This window comes from Vulpes lagopus, chromosome 1 (genome assembly GCF_018345385.1).
Source record: "Vulpes lagopus strain Blue_001 chromosome 1, ASM1834538v1, whole genome shotgun sequence".
Lineage (NCBI taxonomy): Eukaryota > Metazoa > Chordata > Mammalia > Carnivora > Canidae > Vulpes > Vulpes lagopus.
Genome location: NC_054824.1, coordinates 97081300 through 97105043, shown reverse-complemented (window position 1 = coordinate 97105043; position 23744 = coordinate 97081300). Strand labels below are relative to the sequence as shown.

The 23744-nt window shown below is 41.1% G+C and overlaps 2 protein-coding genes across 34 annotated transcripts in view; both read right to left on the bottom strand.

Moving 5' to 3' along the window:
* LOC121482302 (ABI family member 3 binding protein) overlaps positions 1 to 434 on the bottom strand; it is a 241038-nt gene extending 240604 nt beyond the window's left edge. For all 33 annotated transcript variants that reach the window (XM_041740203.1, XM_041740557.1, XM_041740276.1 and 30 more), the window contains exon 1: positions 263 to 434. In XM_041740203.1, coding sequence (XP_041596137.1) covers positions 263 to 341 — 79 coding nt within the window. In that variant the 5' untranslated portion in view covers positions 342 to 434. The remainder of the gene's footprint in view (positions 1 to 262) is intronic.
* Positions 435 to 19755: 19321 nt separating this feature from the next.
* Positions 19756 to 20900, bottom strand: LOC121485446 (nucleophosmin). Its single transcript, XM_041745853.1, has one exon. The coding sequence runs from the start codon at positions 20806 to 20808 to the stop codon at positions 19924 to 19926; it is 885 nt and encodes a 294-aa protein (XP_041601787.1). The 5' UTR covers positions 20809 to 20900; the 3' UTR covers positions 19756 to 19923.
* Between the last annotated feature and the right edge of the window lie 2844 nt (positions 20901 to 23744).

Sequence of the window (23744 nt, the reverse complement as noted above, 5' to 3'; positions counted from 1 at the left end):
CATGAATATCTCTTCCATGGAAGAGGTTGGTCTTCATTTTTGCATTAAAGAGATCCAGTTGAAAAGTAAGTAACAGAATTGGGGGGTGGGGAGTAAAAGTTTAAGCAACTCCTTCACACAGCTGAACTTTGACTCTCCACAGCATAACTGTATTCCCTCCACCACCACCTCCCCCAGTTTGGTAAAGTAGATCACACTGAATAGCAACATTTAAAAACTCTTAAAAATTATTCTGAAAACACAAAACATCAGAGCTACTTGCCTTTTGGCAATTTCTGTGCATTTCCCAGGGATAGTGCAATACTTCCACAGAGAAGTAGACACCCCAAGCTGGAGAGCATGTTGCATTTGCCACCTCACACGGGGAGTGATGCTGGTGGGTGTCCTGCAACCCTGGAGCTGCATTTAAGTGAACTGTCTCCCAGTGACAGAGGCGGGCGGCTGCACTTAGCTGTGCTGTGGGCTTACTCACAGGGGGTGGAGACAAAATGACATCACACCCTTTCCCACACACACACACACCAAAAAAAAAAAAAAAAAAAAAAGAAGGCACAACAGCAAAAACATCTCATCACATTTCTCTCTGCTAGGTTGTAACTGTCTCTTTTCCCTGTGATTATAAAAACTGAAATTTTGGTCAATCTATATTGGGGAAAGAAAAAGCAGTTAGGCAGTTCTTAACCATTTAATGATCTACTTTCAAAAATCCAGAAGAGACATACCCAAAACCATTAGAACAGAATGAAACCTTATTAAGAAGGAAACTGGGGATCCCTGGGTGGCGCAGCAGTTTGGCGCCTGCCTTTGGCCCAGGGCGCGATCCTGGAGACCCGGGATCGAATCCCACGTCGGGCTCCCGGTGCATGGAGCCTGCTTCTCCCTCTGCCTGTGTCTCTGCCTCTCTCTCTCTCTCTCTCTCTCTCTGTAACTATCATAAATAAGTAAAAAAAAAAAAATTAAAAAGAAAAAAAAAGAAGGAAACTGGTTTTAATTATCTAGTAAAACAATCCAATTCTTCTTTTAAATGGGAGTAAACTCGTAAAAGGACACTTTGAACCATTCCGAAGTTCCAATATCATGAGAAATTTTTAAGAGGAAGTCATTGGCTACATAGCAATTCATTCTATGTAACACTTGTGTGTGTAAGTGTGCATATACACAGATACAGGCATGTACTCTAGGGGTGTGGGCGCAGAAATGGAGAAATCACTATTACTCCTCGATCGCCAGCTGTGGGCCAGGCTCTGGAATAGTGTCCTTACCTATCTGAGTGCATTTTAACCTTCGCAGTGGCTCTCTAGGAGATATGGTGTTATTCCCATTTAACCAGTGAGGAAAACTGAGGCTGGCGGGGTGAGGTCTCCCGACCATGCTGGGGTATTCTAATGGCCAGTCACTTGGGTGGGCTCTGGAATAGAACAGTCTGTAGTTTAAATTTGGATGCTATGGGCTTCTGAGCAAATCTCTCCATCTCCTACCTCCTGTCTCATCAACATTTTGTAAACCACAGGGTTTGCCCCTTGCAAGGCACTGACCTGAGCAGTCCACGTGGACTAACACATGTAGTCCCCAAAGTAACCTGGCAGCCAGGCATGTCACCACCTCCATTTTCCAGACAGGAGAATGGGGCACAGAGAGGTTAAGTGACAGGCCTGAGGTCACCGTGCTGGTCGGCCACCGCGCTGGCTCCGTAGCCTGGCAATCCAGCTCCAGAACTTCCACTCTCCATGGCTGAACTTTAAATTCTAAACTAGATGTGCTGGTACCAAGTTCATCAATTTGCTAGCTGGACTTTGGGACAGTACTTAGCACAGCACCTGGCGCACAGAAAGCACTTAACAAAAGACAGGCACTGAAGCACAATTACGAAGATAACAAAGCCCCCAGTTAAGGAGAACCAGGATCTGAGCTGCACCCATCTCCCAAAAAGCCCCCCACCCCCCCATGTCCTCTCTCCCTCACCCCCCTCTGGGCTAAAAAGCTCTTGAGATGGCATCCAAACATTTATACCAAGTCTGAAAATAGCTCGTTTCATGGGTTCCCTGCAGCTGAACCAAGACACTGAGTGGGAAGCAGAATCATGCTGCTCAAATCGAACCCTAGTCCAAAAAGGTACCAAACGAAAAATTGAAGAGACAGCCCCATCTTCCAAAAAAAGCGTGAGAAGGCACATTGTTAAAGTCATTTGGAGCCGGCCAGGTCTAAGCTCTCCCCATAGGAATGCTCTGGCACCGGCTACGGAAGGGATTGGGTTATTTAACAGGTCTTTTTCATCTGTGATTTTTTACTTGGATGGGCAGCTCTCGCAAGGCCAAGTTTGGACATTCATCCAGCTGGCACCGCTGTCCCGGCTTCTAGATGCCAGTGCCATCAAGTTAAGCCAGGGAGGCCACTGTGCTAGCAGGAAACGACAGGTTTTTTCTGAGAGGAGGTGGGGGGGAACCTCAGCAGAAATATTGAAAAGAGGGCTGGTTCTTCCAGCAGTGGGAGGGGCCCGTCCAGGGTTAGGTAATGGAATTCCAGACTCAGCCTCTGCTTGGCCCGCAGGCCCGTCCCCCGACGTGAGCCATCGGTCTTTGCAGTTCCGACCTGCCCGGGGGCTAATTCAATAAAGGGCGATCTGCAATTATTCTGGCAGAGACAGCTGGCCGTGCTACCCTTGCTGGGAAGACAGGGAGCATTCAGGGAAGACGCTCGAGTATTCCAGGTCTCCTCGGACCAGGCAGGAGGAACAGCCTAGGGAAACGGGCCTTGCCTAAGAGGTCATTCACCCCCGCAGACAACATCAAGGTTTTGGTCATGTCCCCACCTAAAGAGGAGGTGTTCCAGATGCTCCAAAAGAACTCTAAGTGGCCTGCTAAGACTTCAGGGTAAGACTTCAGGGCCATGGTCATGTCATCAGGTGGAGAGTTAAGGCCATTTTCAAGGAAGAATTACCCTCTGACAATAGGTACATTGGAGATGATACCTGTGGGGCAGTCTGTGCATCTCCTTCATGGGAGAAGGTTGACGTGAAGCCCTAGTCCAACTGCCTCTGCAGGCACATGTGTTTCTATTTACCTATAAATATAAAATGTGAAGCTGTGTTACTTGTGAGATGGTATAATATTGAATTAATTGTCACCAGTGTTCACGGAAAATCTTTTTTTATACATTTGGTCAAACCCATAGAATACACAACATCAAGAGTAAACACTGGTGTAAAATACAGTCTCCGGAGGGTAATGACCTGTCAGCGTAAGTTCCTCAGTGGTGACAAACATAACCAATTTGTAACAAACTCTGGCAGGGGGTGTTGGCAATGAGGAGGACAAAGGGGTGTATCTCTGCATGGGTAAGGGCATGAGAAATCTCTGCACATTCCCCTCAATGTTGCTGTGATCCTAAAACTGCTCCACAAAAATCAAATCTATTACCAAAAACAAACAAACAAAAAATCCCCGTCGAGAGGACATTTAGGAAGAACGGCTGGAAAAACACATGAAAGATATTTGTATTTTCTCTATGTTCTGTGAAGGGATGAACCACGCCTCTTTGTCTATCGCTGTAGTTAATGCCTAGAATATAATTAGGATGCGGTATGATGAGTAAGCTCAAATGAACCAAAATCCCTCCATTCCTCCACATGGTCGAAAGGGCTCAAGCTAGAGAAAGCTAGACTATGACCTGGAATGCACAGTGGGTGGGGGACGGTTCTCCAAGGGACCCTTATGTTAATACGTTTCTTATAAGCAGAGGTACTGATTTCCTTGCCCCAGATTCTCTTTTCAAAGATGTTTGTCTAAGAACCAGCCTTGGGAGATGAAAGCTTGTTTACTGTCCCATAGAATAAAAGGCCATGTCTCCCTCTGGGGCAAAAGGAACACATGCTCATATCCTATTATCCAACAGTCAAGTTGCCTAAGCTCAGGGTTTCCACGGCACATGTAGGTATATTCACACACACACACACACACACACACACACACACACACACACACACTTTGTGTGTGTGGCCCTGTGGGAATCTGAGCTCCTCGGATGGGAACAAATGCTGATATTCAGGCTAATGCTGTTGCTGTGAGCAAATCAACTGTCCTTTGTCTTTGACCCTGGAGTCTTGTGTCTCCTGCCGATCTTAGTGAACCATGCACGTTAGCTTAGCCATAGGGTAAAATCTCAACCCTGTAATTTTTGGATAGGCGCATTCCAAAATATCTTTTTAGATAAACCTTGGTATAACCCCATCACCAACATTCAAGTCCACCATAAGAATCAACAAGGAGGGCAGCCCAGGACGCTCTGCAGTTTAGCACCACCTTCAGCCCAGGGTGTGATCCTGGAGACTCAGGATCGAGTCCCACATCAGGCTCCCTGCATGGAGCCTACTTCTCCCTCTGCCTGTGTCTCTGCCTCTCTCTCTCTCTGTCTCTCTCTGTCTCTCTCTTTGTCTCCCATGAATAAATAAATAAAACCTTTTAAAAAAAGAATCAATGAAACTTTGCCATGCCTAGTATGAGCATTGTTAGTCATCGCTTATCAAGTCAGATAGTATCCTCTTTATAAAAATTGGATGAAAAAAAATTCTGGTCTTTATGTGAAAAAAAAAAAAAAGACTTTTTTTCCTGAGCAACTGTATTTATTTTGCGATATTGTAACCAGGTTTCTCTTTCTGTGTTGACTGATAGAAAACCAGAGCCAAATGTGTCCCCCACCCATACTCAGTGTATAGGTCTTTGGAGTGTGCATGTTTTTGGCATCATTCCTAGCTTTGTGTTTCATCCCACCCTTATTTATTGCTTATTTTACTTGGAGTCTTAATTTATGTAGTTTCATAAATTGCTTTCATTGTTTTGTGGGAACAAAGTGAGACATACACAAACTCGATATACAGGAGTTGTGTCAAAAATATGTGTCAAGATATGTGATGTGGGAATCTGGGAACTTGTTCTCTGCTTTCCTTTTCTGCACTACAGTAAGCCCCGATGGAATTCTGGCCCAATGATCATATAGCATCACCTCTTTATATATGTTTTCTCTTTGCAAAGTAGACAAAAGACAGGAGGAAATCCAGAACACTACTCTAAATACATGTCATATTTTTCAGTCATTTCACATTTGGACTTTGAAGCATTCAATATTAATTCCATTGTTTCAAATGAGCCTTCCACCAAAACTCATAAATCTTCCTAATCTTGGACATAAACTCTGTGCAGTCATTTTACCTATCGATTCATGGGTTTTAGTCTCTCATAGTTAAGGTTCAATGCTAGGACATTTTAAAAAGCTTATATATCTACAATTAGCATTATGCAGAGATATATTGTGGTTTTTCTATGGGCTGCTAATAAAAATAGTTTTTTATTAGGACTCTTATTTGAAAGAGGTACCCCAATGTTCCATATTTTTAGCCCAAATGTTGTTTCTGTCATTACTGTGCTGAATGAGATTCATGATTCAATTGTACAAATATCCTACTCCACTGGGGGGTACATTTGACCAGAGCATGAAGTTCTCTTCCACGATGCTCTTTATGGCTCAGGGAAGTACTGCCCCTTAAATGCCAGAATTTGTAGGTCATTTTTCAGTCTGTCTAAAAGCATCTGGACCTCTAGATTTTTGGCTTCACAACCTTGAGGTAATAAGCAACTTATATTGTATTTATAAAAGGATATAAAGAATCCATTCTATTAAACTGAGCTGTAAGATTTGCCTTTCTTGTTTTGTTTAAATTCTTCTTTTTTTATTTTTGAAGTATAGATGATATATATTAGTTTCAGGTACACAACACAGGAATTTGACTCTTCCGTATATTATTCAAGGGCTACCATAAGTGTGGTCACCATCTATCACATACAATGTTATTACAATATCATGGACTATATTCCCTCTGCTATACTTTGATCTCCATGACTTATTTATTTTATAACTGGAGGTTTGTATCTCTTAATCTGCTTCACCTATTTCACTCATCCCCCCACACACCTTCCCTTTGACAACCCTTAGTTTCTTCTCTGTTTTTAAGACTCTGGGTTTGTTTATTTGTTTTTTAGATTCCACATATAAAAGAAATCATATGGTTTTGTCTTTCTTTGACTTATTTCACTTAGCATAATACCCTCTAGGTCTATACATGTCACATATAGCAATATCTTATTCTTTTTTATGGTTGTATGGATACCTATCTTTTTTAATCCATTCAAATATCGATGAACACTTGGGTTGATTCCATGTCTTCACAATTATAAATAATGCTGCACTAAACGTGGAGGCTCATAATTCTTTTCTAATTAGTGTTTTTATTTGGCGATGGGGAGCAAATACTCAGAAGTGGAATTACCGTATCCTATAGAAGTTCTATTTTTAATTTTTTGAGGAACCTCCATATTGTTTCCCTCATTAGTTGCATCCATTTACATTGCCATCAATAGGACACAAGGGTTCTCTTTTTTCCACATTCTCACCAACATTTTTTGATCTCCTGTCTTTTGGATAATGGCTAAAATCAGAGAAGGAATTTTAAACCCAAGGATGTGCCAAAAGCGGATCCTGAAAGTTAGAGTACAGCATCAAGAATCTAAGAGAGCATGGGGAATGTGGAGAGGAGGCAGCAGATGGGATGCGTCAGAGGATTTTGGTCCTGGGAACATACCCTCAATAGGAGATTTTGCCAGCAGGCTGACTTTTACACTTTATTGTATGTGGTATATTGAAGGCCTGATGTGTTTTCAAAGCTGAGAGGAAATAGTCATGATCATAATCTCTTAAACCATAGATTCCAGATCTTTTTAGCTTCTCTGGACACTGTCCAGCTTTGTTTGCCTTGTTTTTAGGTGTGACAACCAAGCTGCAAGCAGAGGACACCCAATGCTTTGTCCTATAAAACTGAGGTTGAGAATTACATTATGTAATACTGTCTCTAGTGAGAGAATAAAAAGAAATTTTTTTAAAAAGGGGCCTTTCTGAAGCAAATTTTCAGATACTTCTCCCTGACAGGACAGATATCTGTGAACCCTATAGCTACCCACTGAAATAAAGTATGGAACAATAATCTGAAGGAAAGGACATGTTTCAAATCCAATTAGAAAACAAATCCCGAGACAAAAAGAAAAGATGTAGTAAATGAGGCTGAGAATAATAAAGTGTTCCTAGAAAGTGACAGCTTTTAATAGTTAAATGAACTTGAGTATATAAAGTACAAACACTGACAAGGACAAAAGTGCACAAAATTTTAATTTGTGATGTTCTGTGTTTGACTTTGTGACACTCTGATTTTCTAATCCCTATCTCTATTCCAGCTTTAAAATAATTGTGTTTGAGGTTAAGGAAAAAACTAATAATTTGATGTGATTATTAAATACTTTAAGGATATTGAAAAATTGAGGTTGAGAATTACACCACATAGTACTGTCTCCTAATGAGAGAATAAACAGAAATAAGAAAGTGAAAAAATATTTCCTTGCTCTACATTTATGCTGTTCAGTAGGGTAGCTGTTAGCCACATGTGGCCATTTAAGTTTAAATTAATTAAAGGTAAAAACTCAGTTCCTCAATCATACTAGCCACATTTCAAATGCTGTCATATGTGGTTACTGCTTATCATATCAGATAGCCCAGATGCGAAAGATTTCCATCACTGCAGTTCTGTAGTATGGCATTGATCCTGAGCACGTCAGCTAGCATCAAACTTCTACTCATGGATAATGATCAACATTCATATTTTGAATTGTCATTTAATCGATGAATGAAATACAATGAATGAATCACTCTCTTTTGCTTTTTTGTCTCTCTTTTCAAAATAAATATAATATGCGCTTATAATTCTTTGTTATTAAACTTCAACTAATATAGGAAGTTCTCAAACTGAGAAAGTAACAAAGGACAAAGGAATTTCATCTACAAATTTCCAGCTCCTAAAGTGTCAGGGAACCATCACTGAGAGGACATAATCTTGGGTTTCTGGCAGGATATATTAAAGTGACCCAGCCATTGTTGGTTGCCAACCCAAAACCCATTCTTTGTCCTTTTTTCTCTCCAACAGCACTTGCCTCCCATCATAAAAGAAACCTTGGGAGTCCCATGTGAATAAGTTCTGGCTCATAAATTTTTTAAAGAGTCATTTATTTATTTTAGAGAGAGAGAGAGAACATGTGTGCAAGTAGAGGGTAGGGCAGAAGGAGAGTCCTCAAACACACTCCCCACTGAGTGGGGAGTCTGACTCGGGGCTCAATCCCACAATTCTGAGATTATGACCTGAGCAGAAACTAAAAGTCAGATACTCAACTGACAGAGCCACCCAGATGCCCCAGTTCTGACCCATAAATTTAAAGGGATTTTGCCAAAGCACTTGTAGCAAAGATTTATTTTCTGATAAAAAGAAACTTATAAGAAGATGGCTCCTTCCTACTCCCTTTCCCTGATTTATTAATATTGTCAATATTAATATTATTATTACATAAGAAAGGAACACTTAGAGGTATGGCAGCCAACTTGTAGCCATAAGAGAAGGACCTGAAAAGGCACAGAAAAAATTCACCTAGGGCCTATATGCTATTGACCTTAGGACCAAACCTGGAATGTTCTATCTATGGACTTGTTATAGAGTAGTTATACAGTAAATACACAACAATGTATTTACTTAAGCCACATCTGGCCAGATAATTTGATATTTGCACCTCTTTGTGCTTAAATTTATTCTATAAATAGGCATAGAAGGCCTCTACCTCATAGGATTATTGCGAGGCATATGGTTTAATATATGTAAAATGTTTAGAACAGTTCCTGGCCCAGGAAGGCCAAGGAAGGCCCTGGGCCCTGGCCTTCAGTTACTTTTGGTTATTGGTGCTTTGGTTGTTGTTGTTATGATTATTGCAGCTGAAATTATATGGACACAATATTTATGAAGAGTATTCCACAGTGTAGGCCTACTCTTCAGCCAAGACATCAATTCAGAAGATGTGAAGTGTATAGGAAAGATTTAACCAGGAACGCCTGGGTGGTTCAGTGGTTGAACATTGGCCTTCAGCTCAGGGCATGATCCTGGAGATTGAGTTCTGCATCGGGCTCCCTCCAGGGAGCCTGCTTCTCCCTCTGACTGTGTTTTTGCCTCTCTCTATCTCTCATGAATAAATAAATAAAATCTTTTTTAAAAAGTAGTGGGGAGAGGGGAGAGGGGCGAGATGGCGGAGGAGCAGGGTTCCCAAGTCACCTGTCCTCAACAAATTACCTAGAAAACCATCCAATCATCCTGAAAATCTACGAATTCGGCCTGAGATTCAAAGAGAGACCAGCTGGAACGCTGCAGTGAGAAGAGTTCGCGCTTCTATCAGGTAGGAAGACGGGGAAAAAGAAATAAAGACACAAAAGGCCTCCAAGGGGGAGGGCCCCGAGGAGCCGGGCTGAGGCCGGGGCGAGTGTCCCCAGGACAGGAGAGCCCCGTCCCGGAGGAGCAGGAGCTGCACCGACCTTCCCCGCGGAAAGGCCTCCCCGGGAATTGGAGCAGGATCCCCAGAAAGGCGGGGATGCCCTCGGGCTCCCGGGGACAGTAACAGAGGAACTGCGCCCCGGAGAGTGCGCCGAGCTCCCTAAGGGCTGCAGCGCTCGGCACAGAGGAACCGCGCCCCGGAGAGTGCCCCGAGCTCCCTAAGGGCTGCAGCGCTCGGCGGGACCCGGAGCAGCTCGGAGGGGCTCGGGCGGCGGCTCCGCGGAGGGGGCTGCGCGGCTCCGGGAACAGCTCGGCGGCGGCGGCTCGGGCGGAGGAAGAAGCTCCGCGGAGGGGGCTGCGCGGCTCCGGGAACAGCTCGGAGGGGCTCGGGCGGCGGCGCGAATCCAACAGCGCAGGCCCCGGAGCACAGGGCGCCGGGACACAGCCCAGGATCCGGCCTCCCCCGGGACAGGCAGAGGCCGGGAGGGCCCAGGACAGCAAGGACGCTCCTGCCTGGAACTGAGCAGATCAGCGGCCCCGCCCGGACGCCCCCAGGCCCTGCAGACTGAGAGCCCCGGAGCTACTGCGGGGGCTGACTCCAGGGTCCCAGAGCTGCCCCCGCCACTGTGGCTTCCTCACGGGGCCTCACGGGGTGAACAACCCCCACTGAGCCCTGCACCAGGCAGGGGCAGAGCAGCTCCCCCAAGTGCTCACACCTGAGAATCAGCACAGCAGGCCCCTCCCCCAGAAGACCAGCGACACGGACCAGTTCCAAGGGAAGTCAAGGGACTTAAAGTATACAGAATCGGAAGATACTCCCCCGTGTTTTTTGTTTTGTTTTGTTTTGTTTTGTGCTTTTTTTTCTTTCTTTCTTCTTGATTTCTGATTGCTTCCCCCACCCCACCCTTTTTTTTTCTTTTTTCTCCTTTCTTTCTCTTTCTCTTTTTCTTCTCTTCCCCCCCCCCTTTTTTTCTTATTTCTCTTTTTTCTTTTTCTCTTTTCTTTCCTTCTCTCTCTTTTTCTCCTTTTCCCAATGCAACTTGTTTTTGGCCACTCTGCACTGAGCAAAATGACTAGAAGGAAGACCTCACCTCAAGAAAAAGAATCAGGAACAGCCCTCTCTCCCACAGAGTTACAAAATCTGGATTACAATTCAATGTCAGAAAGCCAATTCAGAAGCACTATTATACAGCTACTGGTGGCTCTAGAAAAAACCATAAAGGACTCAAGAGACTTCATGACTGCAGAATTTAGATCCAAGCAGGCAGAAATTAAAAATCAATTAAATGAGATGCAATCCAAGCTAGAAGTCCTAACGACGAGGGTTAACGAGGTGGAAGAACGAGTGAGTGACATAGAAGACAAGTTGATGGCAAAGAGGGAAACTGAGGAAAAAAGAGACAGGCAATTAAAAGACCATGAGGATAGATTAAGGGAAATAAATGACAGCCTGAGGAAGAAAAACCTATGTTTAATTGGGGTTCCCGACGGCGCCGAAAGGGACAGAGGGCCAGAATACGTATTTGAACAAATCCTAGCTGAAAACTTTCCGAATCTGGGAAGGGAAACAGGCATTCAGATCCAGGAAATAGAGATATCCCCCCCTAAAATCAACAAAAACCGTTCAACACCTCCACATTTAATAGTGAAGCTTGCAAATTCCAAAGATAAGGAGAAGATCCTTAAAGCAGCAAGAGAAAAAAAGTCCCTGACTTTTATGGGGAGGAATATTAGGGTAACAGCAGACCTCTCCACAGAGACCTGGCAGGCCAGAAAGGGCTGGCAGGATATATTCAGGGTCCTAAATGAAAAAAACATGCAACCAAGAATACTTTATCCAGCAAGACTCTCATTCAAAATGGAAGGAGAGATAAAGAGCTTCCAAGACAGGCAGGAACTGAAAGAATATGTGACCTCCAAACCAGCTCTGCAAGAAATTTTAAGGGGGACTCTTAAAATTCCCCTTTAAGAAGAAGTTCAGTGGAACAATCCACAAAAACAAGGACTGAATAGATATGATGACACTAAACTCATATCTATCAATAGTAACTCTGAACGTGAAGGGGCTTAATGACCCTATCAAAAGGCGCAGGATTTCAGACTGGATAAAAAAGCAGGACCCATCTATTTGCTGTCTACAAGAGACTCATTTTAGACAGAAGGACACCTGCAACCTGAAAATAAAAGGTTGGAGAACCATTTACCATTCAAATGGTCCTCAAAAGAAAGCAGGGGTTGCCATCCTTATATCAGATAAATTAAAATTTACCCCGAAGACTATAGTGAGAGATGAAGAGGGACACTATCTCATACTCAAAGGATCTATCCAACAAGAGGACTTAACAATCCTCAATATATATGCCCCGAATGTGGGAGCTGCCAAATATTTAAACCAATTAATAACCAAACTGAAGAAATACTTTGATAATAATACACTTATACTTGGTGACTTCAATCTAGCTCTCTCTATACTAGATAGGTCTTCCAAGCACAACATATCCAAAGAAACGAGAGCTTTAAATGATACACTGGACCAGATGGATTTCACAGATATCTACAGAACTTTACATCCAAACTCAACTGAATACACATTCTTCTCAAGTGCACATGGAACTTTCTCCAGAATAGACCACATACTGGGTCACAAATCGGGTCTGATCTGAACCGATACCAAAAGATCGGGTTAGTCCCCTGTATATTCTCCGACCATAATGCCTTGAAATTAGAACTCAATCACAACAAGAAGTTTGGAAGGACCACAAACACGTGGAGGTTAAGGACCATCCTGCTAAAAGATGAAAAGGTCAACCAGGAAATTAAGGAAGAATTAAAAAGATTCATGGAAACTAATGAGAATGAAGATGCAGCAAAAGCAGTCCTGAGGGGGAAATACATCGCAATACAAGCATCCATTCAAAAACTGGAAAGAGGGATCCCTGGGTGGCGCAGCGGTTTGGCGCCTGCCTTTGGCCCAGGGCGCGATCCTGGAGACCCGGGATTGAGTCCCACATCAGGCTCCCGGTGCATGGAGCCTGCTTCTCCCTCTGCCTGTGTCTCTGCCTCTCTCTCTCTCTGTGACTATCATAAATAAATTAAAAAAAAAAAAAAAAAAAAACCAAAAACTGGAAAGAACTCAAATTCAAAAGCTCACCTTACACATAAAGGAACTAGAGAAAAAGCAACAAATAGACCCCACCCCCAGCAGAAGAAGACAGTTAATTAAAATTCGAGCAGAACTCAATGATATCGAGACCAAAAGAACTGTGGAACAGATCAACAGAACCAGGAGTTGGTTCTTTGAAAGAATTAATAAGATAGATAAACCATTAGCCAACCTTATTAAAAAGAAGAGAGAGAAGACTCAAATTAATAAAATCATGAATGAGAAAGGAGAGATCACTACCAACACCAAGGAAATACAAACGATTTTAAAAACATATTATGAACAGCTGTACGCCAATAAATTAGGAAATCTAGAAGAAATGGACACATTCCTGGAAAGCCACAAACTACCAAAACTGAAGCAGGAAGAAATAGAAAACCTGAACAGGCCAATAACCAGGGAGGAAATTGAAGCAGTCCTCAAAAACCTCCCAAGACACAAGAGTCCAGGGCCAGATGGCTTCCCAGGGGAATTCTATCAAACGTTTAAAGAAGAAATCATACCTATTCTACTAAAGCTGTTTGGAAAGATAGAAAGAGATGGAGTACTTCCAAATTCGTTCTATGAGGCCAGCATCACATTAATTCCGAAACCAGACAAAGACCCCACCAAAAAGGAGAATTACAGACCAATATCCCTGATGAACATGGATGCAAAAATTCTCAACAAGATACTAGCTAATAGGATCCAACAACACATTAAGAAAATTATTCACCATGACCAAGTAGGATTTATCCCTGGGACACAAGGCAGGTTCAACACTCGTAAAACCATCAATGTGATTCATCATATCAGCAAGAGAAAAACCAAGAACCATATGATACTCTCATTAGATGCAGAGAAAGCATTTGACAAAATACAGCATCCATTCCTGATCAAAACCCTTCAGAGTGTTGGGATAGAGGGAACTTTCCTCGACATCTTAAAAGCCATCTACGAAAAGCCCAAAGCAAATATCATTCTCAATGGGGAAGCACTGGGAGCCTTTCCCCTAAGATCAGGAACAAGACAGGGATGTCCACTCTCACCACTGCTGTTCAACATAGTTCTGGAAGTCCTCGCCTCAGCAATCAGACAACAAAAAGACATTAAAGGCATTCAAATTGGCAAAGAAGAAGTCAAACTCTCCCTCTTCGCCGATGACATGATACTCTACATAGAAAACCCAAAAGCCTCCACCCCAAGATTTCTAGAACTCATACAGCAATTTGGTAGCGTGGCAGGATACAAAATCAATGCCCAGAAATCAATGGCATTTCTATACACTAACAATGAGACTGAAGAAAGAGAAATTAAGGGGTCAATCCCATTTACAATTGCACCCAAAAGCATAAGATACCTAGGAATAAACCTAACCAAAGAGGTAAAAGATCTATACCCTAAAAACTATAGAACACTTCTGAAAGAAATTGAGGAAGACACAAAGAGATGGAAAAATATTCCATGCTCATGGATTGGCAGAATTAATATTGTAAAAATGTCAATGTTACCCAGGGCAATTTATACGTTTAATGCAATCCCTATCAAAATACCATGGACTTTCTTCAGAGAGCTAGAACAAATTATTTTAAGATTTGTGTGGAATCAGAAAAGACCCCGAATAGCCAGGGGAATTTTAAAAAAGAAAACCATATCTGGGGGCATCACAATGCCAGATTTCAGGTTGTACTACAAAGCTGTGGTCATCAAGACAGTGTGGTACTGGCACAAAAACAGACACATAGATCAATGGAACAGAATAGAGAACCCAGAAGTGGACCCTGAAATGTATGGTCAACTAATATTCGATAAAGGAGGAAAGACTATCCATTGGAAGAAAGACAGTCTCTTCAATAAATGGTGCTGGGAAAATTGGACATCCACATGCAGAAGAATGAAACTGGACCACTCTCTTGCACCATACACAAAGATAAACTCAAAATGGATGAGAGATCTAAATGTGAGACAAGAGTCCATCAAAATCATAGAAGAGAACACAGGCAACACCCTTTTTGAGCTCGGCCACAGTAACTTCTTGCAAGATACATCCACGAAGGCAAAAGAAACAAAAGCAAAAATGAACTATTGGGACTTCATCAAGATAAGAAGCTTTTGCACAGCAAAGAATACAGTCAACAAAACTAAGACAACCTACAGAATGGGAGAAGATATTTGCAAATGACATATCAGATAAAGGGCTAGTTTCCAAAATCTATAAAGAACTTATTAAACTCAACACCAAAGAAGCAAACAATCCAATCATGAAATGGGCAAAAGACATGAAGAGAAATCTCACAGAGGAAGACATGGACATGGCCAACACGCACATGAGAAAATGCTCTGCATCACTTGCCATCAGGGAAATACAAATCAAAACCACAATGAGATACCACCTCACACCAGTGAGAATGGGGAAAATTAACAAGGCAGGAAACAACAAATGTTGGAGAGGATGCGGAGAAAAGGGAACCCTCTTACACTGTTGGTGGGAATGTGAACTTGTGCAGCCACTCTGGAAAACTGTGTGGAGGTTCCTCAAAGAGTTAAAAATAGACTTGCCCTACGACCCAGCAATTGCACTGTTGGGGATTTACCCCAAAGATTCAGATGCAATGAAACGTCGGGACACCTGCACCCCGATGTTTCTATCAGCAATGGCCGCAATAGCCAAACTGTGGAAGGAACCTCGGTGTCCATCGAAAGATGAATGGATAAAGAAGATGTGGTTTATGTATACAATGGAATATTACTCAGCAATTAGAAACGACAAATACCCACCATTTGTTTCTACGTGGATGGAACTGGAGGGTATTATGCTGAGTGAAATAAGTGAATCGGAGAAGGACAAACAGTGTATGTTCTCATTCATTTGGGGAATATAAATAATAGTGAAAGGGAATATAAAGGAAGGGAAAAGAAATGTTGGGAAATATCAGGAAGGGAGACAGAACATAAAGACTCCTAACTCGGGGAAACGAACTAAGGGTGGTGGAAGGGGAGGAGGGCGGGTGTTGGAGGGGAATGGGTGACGGGCACTGAGGTGGACACTTGACGGGATGAGCACTGGGTGTTTTTCTGTATGTTGGTAAATTGAACACCAATAAAAATTAATTAAAAAAAAAAGTAGTGGGGATTGTTTTCTTATTATAGAGTTTTGAGAGTTCTTTTAAGTCCTTTATCAGATACATGCTTTGCAAATATTTTCTCCCTAATGCTAACTTGACTTTTCATTCTTTCAACGGTGTCTTTTGTAGTGCAAAAGTTTTTGATTTGTATAATTTTCTGTTAAGGATTGTATTATTGGTATCATAGCTAAAAATCCTTTGCCAAATCAAAGGTCATAAAGATTTCATAGTCTTAGGTTTCACATTTAAATCTAGGATCCACACTTCCCCCGAGAGGCCTGAGGTGACCTCTGGAGATGGTTCGCTACTCGCTGGACCCAGAAAACCCTACAAAATCATGCAAGTCGAGAGGTTCAAATCTTCGTGTTCACATTAAGAACACACGTGAAACTGCCCAGGCCATCAAGGGTATGCATATTCGAAAAGCCACCAAGTATCTGAAAGATGTCACTTTGCAGAAGCAGTGTGTGCCATTACGTCGCTACAATGGTGGAGTTAGTAGGTGTGCACAGGCTGAACAGTGGGGCTGGACATAGGGGTCAGTGGCCCAAGAAGAGTGCTGAATTTTTACTGCACATGCTTAAAAATGCAGAGAGTAATACTGAACTTAAGGGTTTAGATGTAGATTCTCTGGTCATTGAGCCCATCCAGGTGAACAAAGCCCCTAAGACGTGACACAACCTACAGGGCTCATGGCCAGAATAATCCATACATGAGCTCTCCTTGCCACATTGAGATGATTCTTACTGAAAAAGAGCAGATTGTTCCTAAACCAGAAGAGGAGGTTGCACAGAAGAAAAAGATATCCCAGAAGAAACTAAAGAAACAAAAATTTATGGCCCGGGAGTAAATTCTGCATGGAATAAATGCAAATAAAAATTTAAAAAATAAATAAAAATCTAGGATCCATTTTGATTTGATTTTTGCATATGATGAATGATATAGATTCACATTCATATTTTTAAAAACAGAAAGCCAATTATTCTAGTACCTCTTGTTGAAAAGACAATTTTTTTTCTACTGAATTGACCTTATGTCATCAAAATCATTTGTCCATATATATACAGAGGTTGATTATGAAGTTTTTATTCTATTTCATTGCTCTATTTGTCCTATTTTAATACCAATAAAACATTGTATTGAATACTGCAGCTTATAAATCTTAAAATCAGGTAGTATTATTTTACCTGTGAAGCCATCTGGACCTTGAGTTTTCCCTTTAGGAATATTTTGGGTTTGGGGGGTATTTTCTGTTTATTTGCTTTACTAAAACTACAATTCCTTCAATAGACACAGAAATTTTCAGATTATCTCTTTTTTCTTGAGTGAAGTTTGTTAGTTTATGTCTTTCAAAGAATTTGAACTTTTACATAAGTGTCAAATGTGTTGACATAAAGTTATTCATAATACTCTCATATTATCCTTTTAATATCTATAGAATCTGCAATGATCTTGCCTCTCATTCCTGTTACTGATTTGTTTTTTCTCTGTCCTACTCAAACAAAATTTAAACCTATTGCATTTTTATTTTCATTCAGTTAAAAATATTTCTATTTTACTTGTTTCTTCTTTGCCCATTGGTTATTTAGAAATATGTTATTTTGTTTCCAATATTTGGGGGATTTTTCTAGGAACCTTTCTGTTTTTAATCCTAATTTAGTTCTATTGTGGTTGAGAATATACTTTAAATGACTTGAATTCTCTTGCATTTGTTGTGAATTGTTTTATGGTCTAGAATATGGTCTATCTTTGTGCCCTTGAAAAGAAAATATATTTTGATGTTGTTCAGTGGAATACCCTATAACTAGGATTTCTGTTGTAATTCAAGTAGGAAGCTAACAGGAAAGTATTGGTCTCATTCATCAAAGCAGAATTTAGCATCTGTTTAATTATAATGATGGTGATGATGACGGTGATGATAGTGATAGTGATTTTGATAAATAGGAGCTATTGTTCATTGAATGTTCAATGCTTTTTTTCTAAAATTTTTCTTCCTATTTTATTTCTAGAAAAGCTAGTCTCTTTTTCATTACCATTTGCAAAATTCATTCACAAATGAACAAAAAAAACCACACACACAAAAACAAAACCCCTCAATGATCTACTTATTCCTCTAGCATTCCCCTGGGAGTACTCAATTTTAAAATTATTTCCCAATCCATACATTTTTTTACACTGTCTCATTCTCATTAACAACTCTGTGAAAGTTTGAGGTGGAGAAGGCATAACTCAAATGACTTGAGACTTGCTCAAGAAACAGAGTGAGTCAATGGTGTAGCTCAAGGGGGGTTGAAATCAGAGGGCTTAAAACATAAAATTTCTTCTCTTATTCACTATCTTAAATCTGAAATTATATTTTATAGATCTATTTTGGCTGATAGAAAAAAAACTGAGAATCCTTAGAGGGGTAACATTGTGAGATAGTATATTACCAGCCTTTAAATCTTAGAGCTCATGTAGACATTCAGGACAGATTGGAGGATAGAGAAAGAGAAACTGGATACTTGAGAAGAATGAGAAGGAGTTGGAAAGGTATGTAGGAAGTTAAAACCAGAATCATTCAAGGACTTGAGTGGAATCCAGGCCTACATGAACCAAAGGTCATTAAAATGTAAAGAGGACCTTGCTTTCCTACCCCTTTCTCTTTTAAATCCATCCATTTATTGAACCATCCATTCCTTCTAGCTTGTTATTAGTTCCATATTCTTCTAGTCTCAACCACAAGAACTTAAGGAACCAAGGAATAGCAGTGAGGAACCACCTAGGCATCCCTAAGTTGCCTTCAGTTCAAGAACACCTGTGCACCAACACAAACTTTCTGAAGTCAGCTTTTCAAGGTTCCACATGATATAGTGAAATCAGTTGTTCTTAGGCCACAGGCTATTCATTCATCACAAAGCAGGATCTCGGGTCTAGTGAAGGAAGAGAACAGGAACACTCAAAGAATTTCTTTTCAATTACAAGCCCAGGCCAATACTGAGAACATCTTTTTCTTAACTTTTCTTTGCTAAAGTGAAAGAAAACAGCCTTCCTTGAAATTATATGATTCACTAAAAACATCTGATATTAATTCCAGGAACAAGGGCTTGAAATACAAAGACATAGAGAAAGCAACAGGGAGGGTCTGATAGAGAGACAATGGGATGAGATGTGGCAACTTCTTACTCTATGTATCATCAGCTGTCACTGCCTGAACATAAAACTGGTGCCTTTAGACTTGTAAAATACCTCATTCCCAGCACCAGTGCTCAGGAAAGACATTTAATTGTGTCAAAGAATGCCAGTCACATGAGATGATACTGACAGGGATTTGAATTATTATTAAGAAATTCAGGTCTTCTGGGAGTGATTGTGGAGATACTTTTTCTTGTATTTTTTTTGTAATTTCAAAAACTTATTCATGACAAGCAAGTCCCTCTTGTGAAATTACTGTTAGGGTCTGAATGTATCCCCCCAAATTCAAATATTGAAATCCTAACCTCCAAAGATCATGTTATTGGTAGCTGGAGCCTTTGGGAAGTGCGTAAGCTCTGAGGATGGAACTCTTATGAATGGGCTTGCTGCCTTATAAAAGAAGTTCCAGAAAGATCCCTAGCTCCTTCTACCATGTGAGGACACAATGAGAAGTCTGTGATCCAGAAGAGAACCCTCACCCAATCATACTGACACCTTGATCTTGGACTTCCAACCTCCAGAACTGTAAGAAATAAATTCCTATTGTTTATAAGCTACTCAATCGTAGGTGTTTTGTCACAGCAGCCTGAATGGACGAAGATAATGACAAAATGTTCTAGAAATAATTTTTTATTTCTAATTATTTCTAATTATTTATTTCTATTTTTATTTTATCCCAATAGTCAATAGCAGTAGGGAGATCTAAGAGGGTTAGATGTGAAGTAGATCACATAGATAGATTTTATTTCTTTTTTTTTTTTTTTTTTATTAAAATACTGAGTTTATTTCACATGTATATTTTTGTCTCCCCACCATTTCCATTTGTCTGACCACCACTACTACTATGTCCTATCATAACATTCCATACATACTTAAAACCAAGCAAAGGGTGGAGTTCCATCTTTAAAAACTAAACAGGCATTTTGGACAACACATTCTTGGCAATGGAACCTGGACAACATTTATCAGACACGGTAGGGAAAGTTCTCACTCTGCATTATAAAAAGGACAGCCAGATATCAACTGTTACAGAAATGAAAGAAGACGGAAAATTTTAACAAACTGTTTAAACTATTTTCTTAAAGAGACTTCCTCCACTGCCAGAGATCTTGAATAGCCTCTTGGTCAGTCATCCGGAAGCAATTCTTCACATAATTGATGAACTTGGCTTCCACTTTGGGAAGAGAACCACCTTTTTCTATACTTGCTTGCATTTTTGCTTTAATGTCTTCTACAGAACTAGGTCCTTTCGGTGTTTTGGGAGTCTTTTCCTGTTTTTTGAAAGATTCTTGACCTTTTGTTCTTGGTGTTGATGGTTTTGAGTCTTTTCCATTCTGGTTTGATTTTTGTGCATTTTTGGCTGGAGTATCTCGTATAGATTTCTTTACTGGAGCCTTTTCTTCAGCTTCCTCATCATCAAAATCATCATCATCATCATCTTCATCATCGTCGTCATCATCGTCGTCATCATCATCGTCTTCATCAGCAGCAAGTTTTACTTTTTTCTGTGGAACCTTGCTACCACTTCCAGGGGCAGAACGCTTTCCAGATATACTAAGAAGTTTCACATCCTCCTCTTCTTCATCTTCTGACTCTGCATCTTCCTCTACAGCTACTAAGTGCTGTCCACTAATATGCACAGGACCGGAACCACACTTCAACCGTAAGACCACAGGTGGTGTTATTTCAAAGCCCCCAAGGGACACCGTTGGCTGTACAGACATTTTCAAAGTTGCCAGAGTGACTTTAATTGGACTGCCTTCATAATTCATTGCCTCTGCTTCAACAATGTGCAATTCATCCTTTGCACCAGCTCCCAAACTGACCGTTCTTAAAGATAACTGGTGCTCATTTTCATCATTATCCACCTTAAAGTGGTAATCTTTGTCAGCCTTTAGTTCACAACCAAAAAGATAGTTCTGGGGCCGCAGGGGGCTCATGTCCATGTCCATCGAATCTTCCATGGGGCGGTGGCACGCACTTAGGTGGGAGAGAAGGCGGACGGAGACACACGACTACTGTTCCTCAGAACAGCCGCGCAGGACGGAATCACAGCAGGGCGATAGATTTTATTTCTAATTATTTATTTCTATTTTTATTTTATCCCAATAGTCAATAGCAGTAGGGAGATCTAAGAGGGTTAGAAGTGAAGTAGATCACATAGATAGATAATCCAGTCCCCTACGGTTCTTGCCCAAGTGTGTTATGCACAACACATAGGGCACATCACAACATATCGTACTGATTCACATACTCAACAAAATTAAAGAAATCACCAACCAGGGGCACCTGGGTGCCTCAGTAGGTTACCCATCTGCCTTTGGCTCAGGTTATGATCCCAGAGTTCTGGGATTGAGCCCTGTGCTGGGCTCCCTGCTCAGCAGGGAGTCGGCTTCTCCTTCTCCTTTTTCCACTTCCCCTCCCCACCCCTGCTTGTGTGCTCTCTCTTTCACTCTACTCTCAAGTAAATAAATAAAATCTTAAAAAAAAGAAAGAAAGAAAATACCAACCAGCCACTGTCCACATCAATCACATAGGCCAAGGCACAACTGCTATACTGTCCTAGGTTTAGGTGAGAATGATGGACTTCAGACACTGCACTGAGGGGTGGTGCCTAAGAAGGCCTCATTCAGAAGAGAGGGGCTGATGGAGGCCGTTCTAGGAAAGCCTAGCAGCAAGTTCACTGCAGATATTCATCATCATCTTTGTCATGTTGCATCGCCCAGAATACAATTACTGAGAAACAGGATTCAGTGGTCCCCAACTTCCAACTGTCACATGGAAAAGGAACAAAGAGAAGGGAGAGGCATTATTCTCTATTATAGTCACCTCATGTCTGTGGATATGGGTATGAGTGTATATGAGTGTGGGTGTGAGTGTGGATGTGAGTGTGTATGGGTGTGGGGAGAGGCATTATTCTCTATTATAGTCACCCATGTCTGTGGATATGGGTATGAGTGTATATGAGTGTGGGTGTGAGTGTGGATGTGAGTGTGTATGGGTGTGGGGGGCATGAGTGTGTATGGGTGTGTGTGGGGGAGTGTGTGGATGTGAGTCTGTATGGGTGTGGGGGGGTATGAGTATGTATGGGTGTGTGTGGGGGTATGTGTGGGTGTATGGGTGTGAGTATGTATGTGTAGCCTCCCTTCAATCTTACACCACTGTTGCTATTTTCTAAATTGTTGCCAGTTTTCTGACTCTACCGCCTCAAATCTAGCAAAAATTCCCTAAATCCCACAGCCCTGGACCGCTGTTTCCTCCCCCTGATTTAGTCTTGCTGTCTGTTCCAACCACTAATATTTAGTGCCTGCTATGTATTTCCAGTTTATCTTTCCAGTTTAAGTATTTGTCATTTGTTTTTGCATGTTCATTTGCATAATGGATATGTAATATACTTAAGTAACAAATTATGACTTTTAGACTAATAATAACTTTCCTCAGATTATTTTCATCCCATTCTACTTCATGCATGAGAGAAATGATGGATAAAAAAAGAAAAATTTGTTCGGTGTGAAATCAGCCGAGTGATGACCATAAAATATGTAATTAGAATCAGAGTTAGACCACTGTCTGGAAACCCTGGCCTCCATCTCAATCTTTGGGAAAACATAATTATTTAGTTTAGGGATTTAAATGTGAATTTACTTGGGAGAGGGAATTGGTAAGCTATTTTTACTCAGTATGAGTGAACCACTATTTTTTTCACAACCCATTTGGATAGGAAGGAAAAACAAAAAAGAATATAAGGATGACATCTTGGAAGTCCCAGAGAGGGCAGCATCCAGGTAAGGAATGACATGGGAAATGGAAACAGAGGCAATGAAGGTCACATAATTACACTATTTTGTTTGTAGCTGGCCTTAAACATACTCATAAACACAGTAACATATCTTGGTTTGCCAAACATTTGTTTGTTTGTTTGTTTGTTTGTTTGTTTGTTTTTAGAGAGAGTATATGTGTGTGAGTCGAGGGCAGTGGTGAGGAGCAGAGGGAGAGGGTGAGAGAGGATCTTAAGCAGGCTCCATGCTCAACGCAGAGCCTGATGTGGGTGGGGCTCTATCTCACAACCTGAGATCACAACCTGAGCCGAAATCAAGAGCTATAAGATTAACTGACTGAGCCATCCAGGTGCCCCAAGGCTTATGCATTTTAATGCAGCATCTCAACCTGGTGATCAGGAAATCACAATCCAGCTGGAAAAAAAAAAAAGAGAGAGAGAGAGAGAATTCCAAAACATATATCCCATGGACTGGAAGTGTCAGGAGAAAATGTACTTTCCTTCTCTTTCCCCAAAGCATGAAACCTGAGGCATCTTAAACTAAGAATGATTACAGAGCGCATGACTCTGCTCATAAAACATCTTGGAAGAAACTGGGGCTATACTTTTGGCTCTAAGTTGTAGATGAAGCAGGAAATGTTAAAATATTCTGGACTCCTTCACAAAGGCTCTCAGTCTAATACTGAATAAGGAACTCTTTTGGAAAATATGAAGGATTAACAGGTGTGGGTTTTAAGTGTGTGCATTCCCCTTAGCTGACTCTTAGACATGTCCCCATGGCTCTGTCTTTGAGCGACAGAAGGAGATGAAGCCTTAGGCAGGCCGATGCACAGATACAAAGATGCTTATGTTGTCAGGAGCAAAAAGGAAACCGTGAGTCACAGAGAAAAGAAGGATTAAGTGTCTTAATGAGTTCTTTTTTTTTTTTTTTTTTTTTTGCTTTTGCTTTTTCTGGAATTCTTACTAGGAAAAAAAGAGCAGCTTTTCCTTTCTTAATGCAACAAATATTATTTTTTAAATTTAGAGATGAAGAACATGTTTATATGTACAAAACTAAGTGATTTTTTTTCTTCCAATTTACACTTCTCCTTCTGTTTCATTAAGGTCGAACAACACACCTCC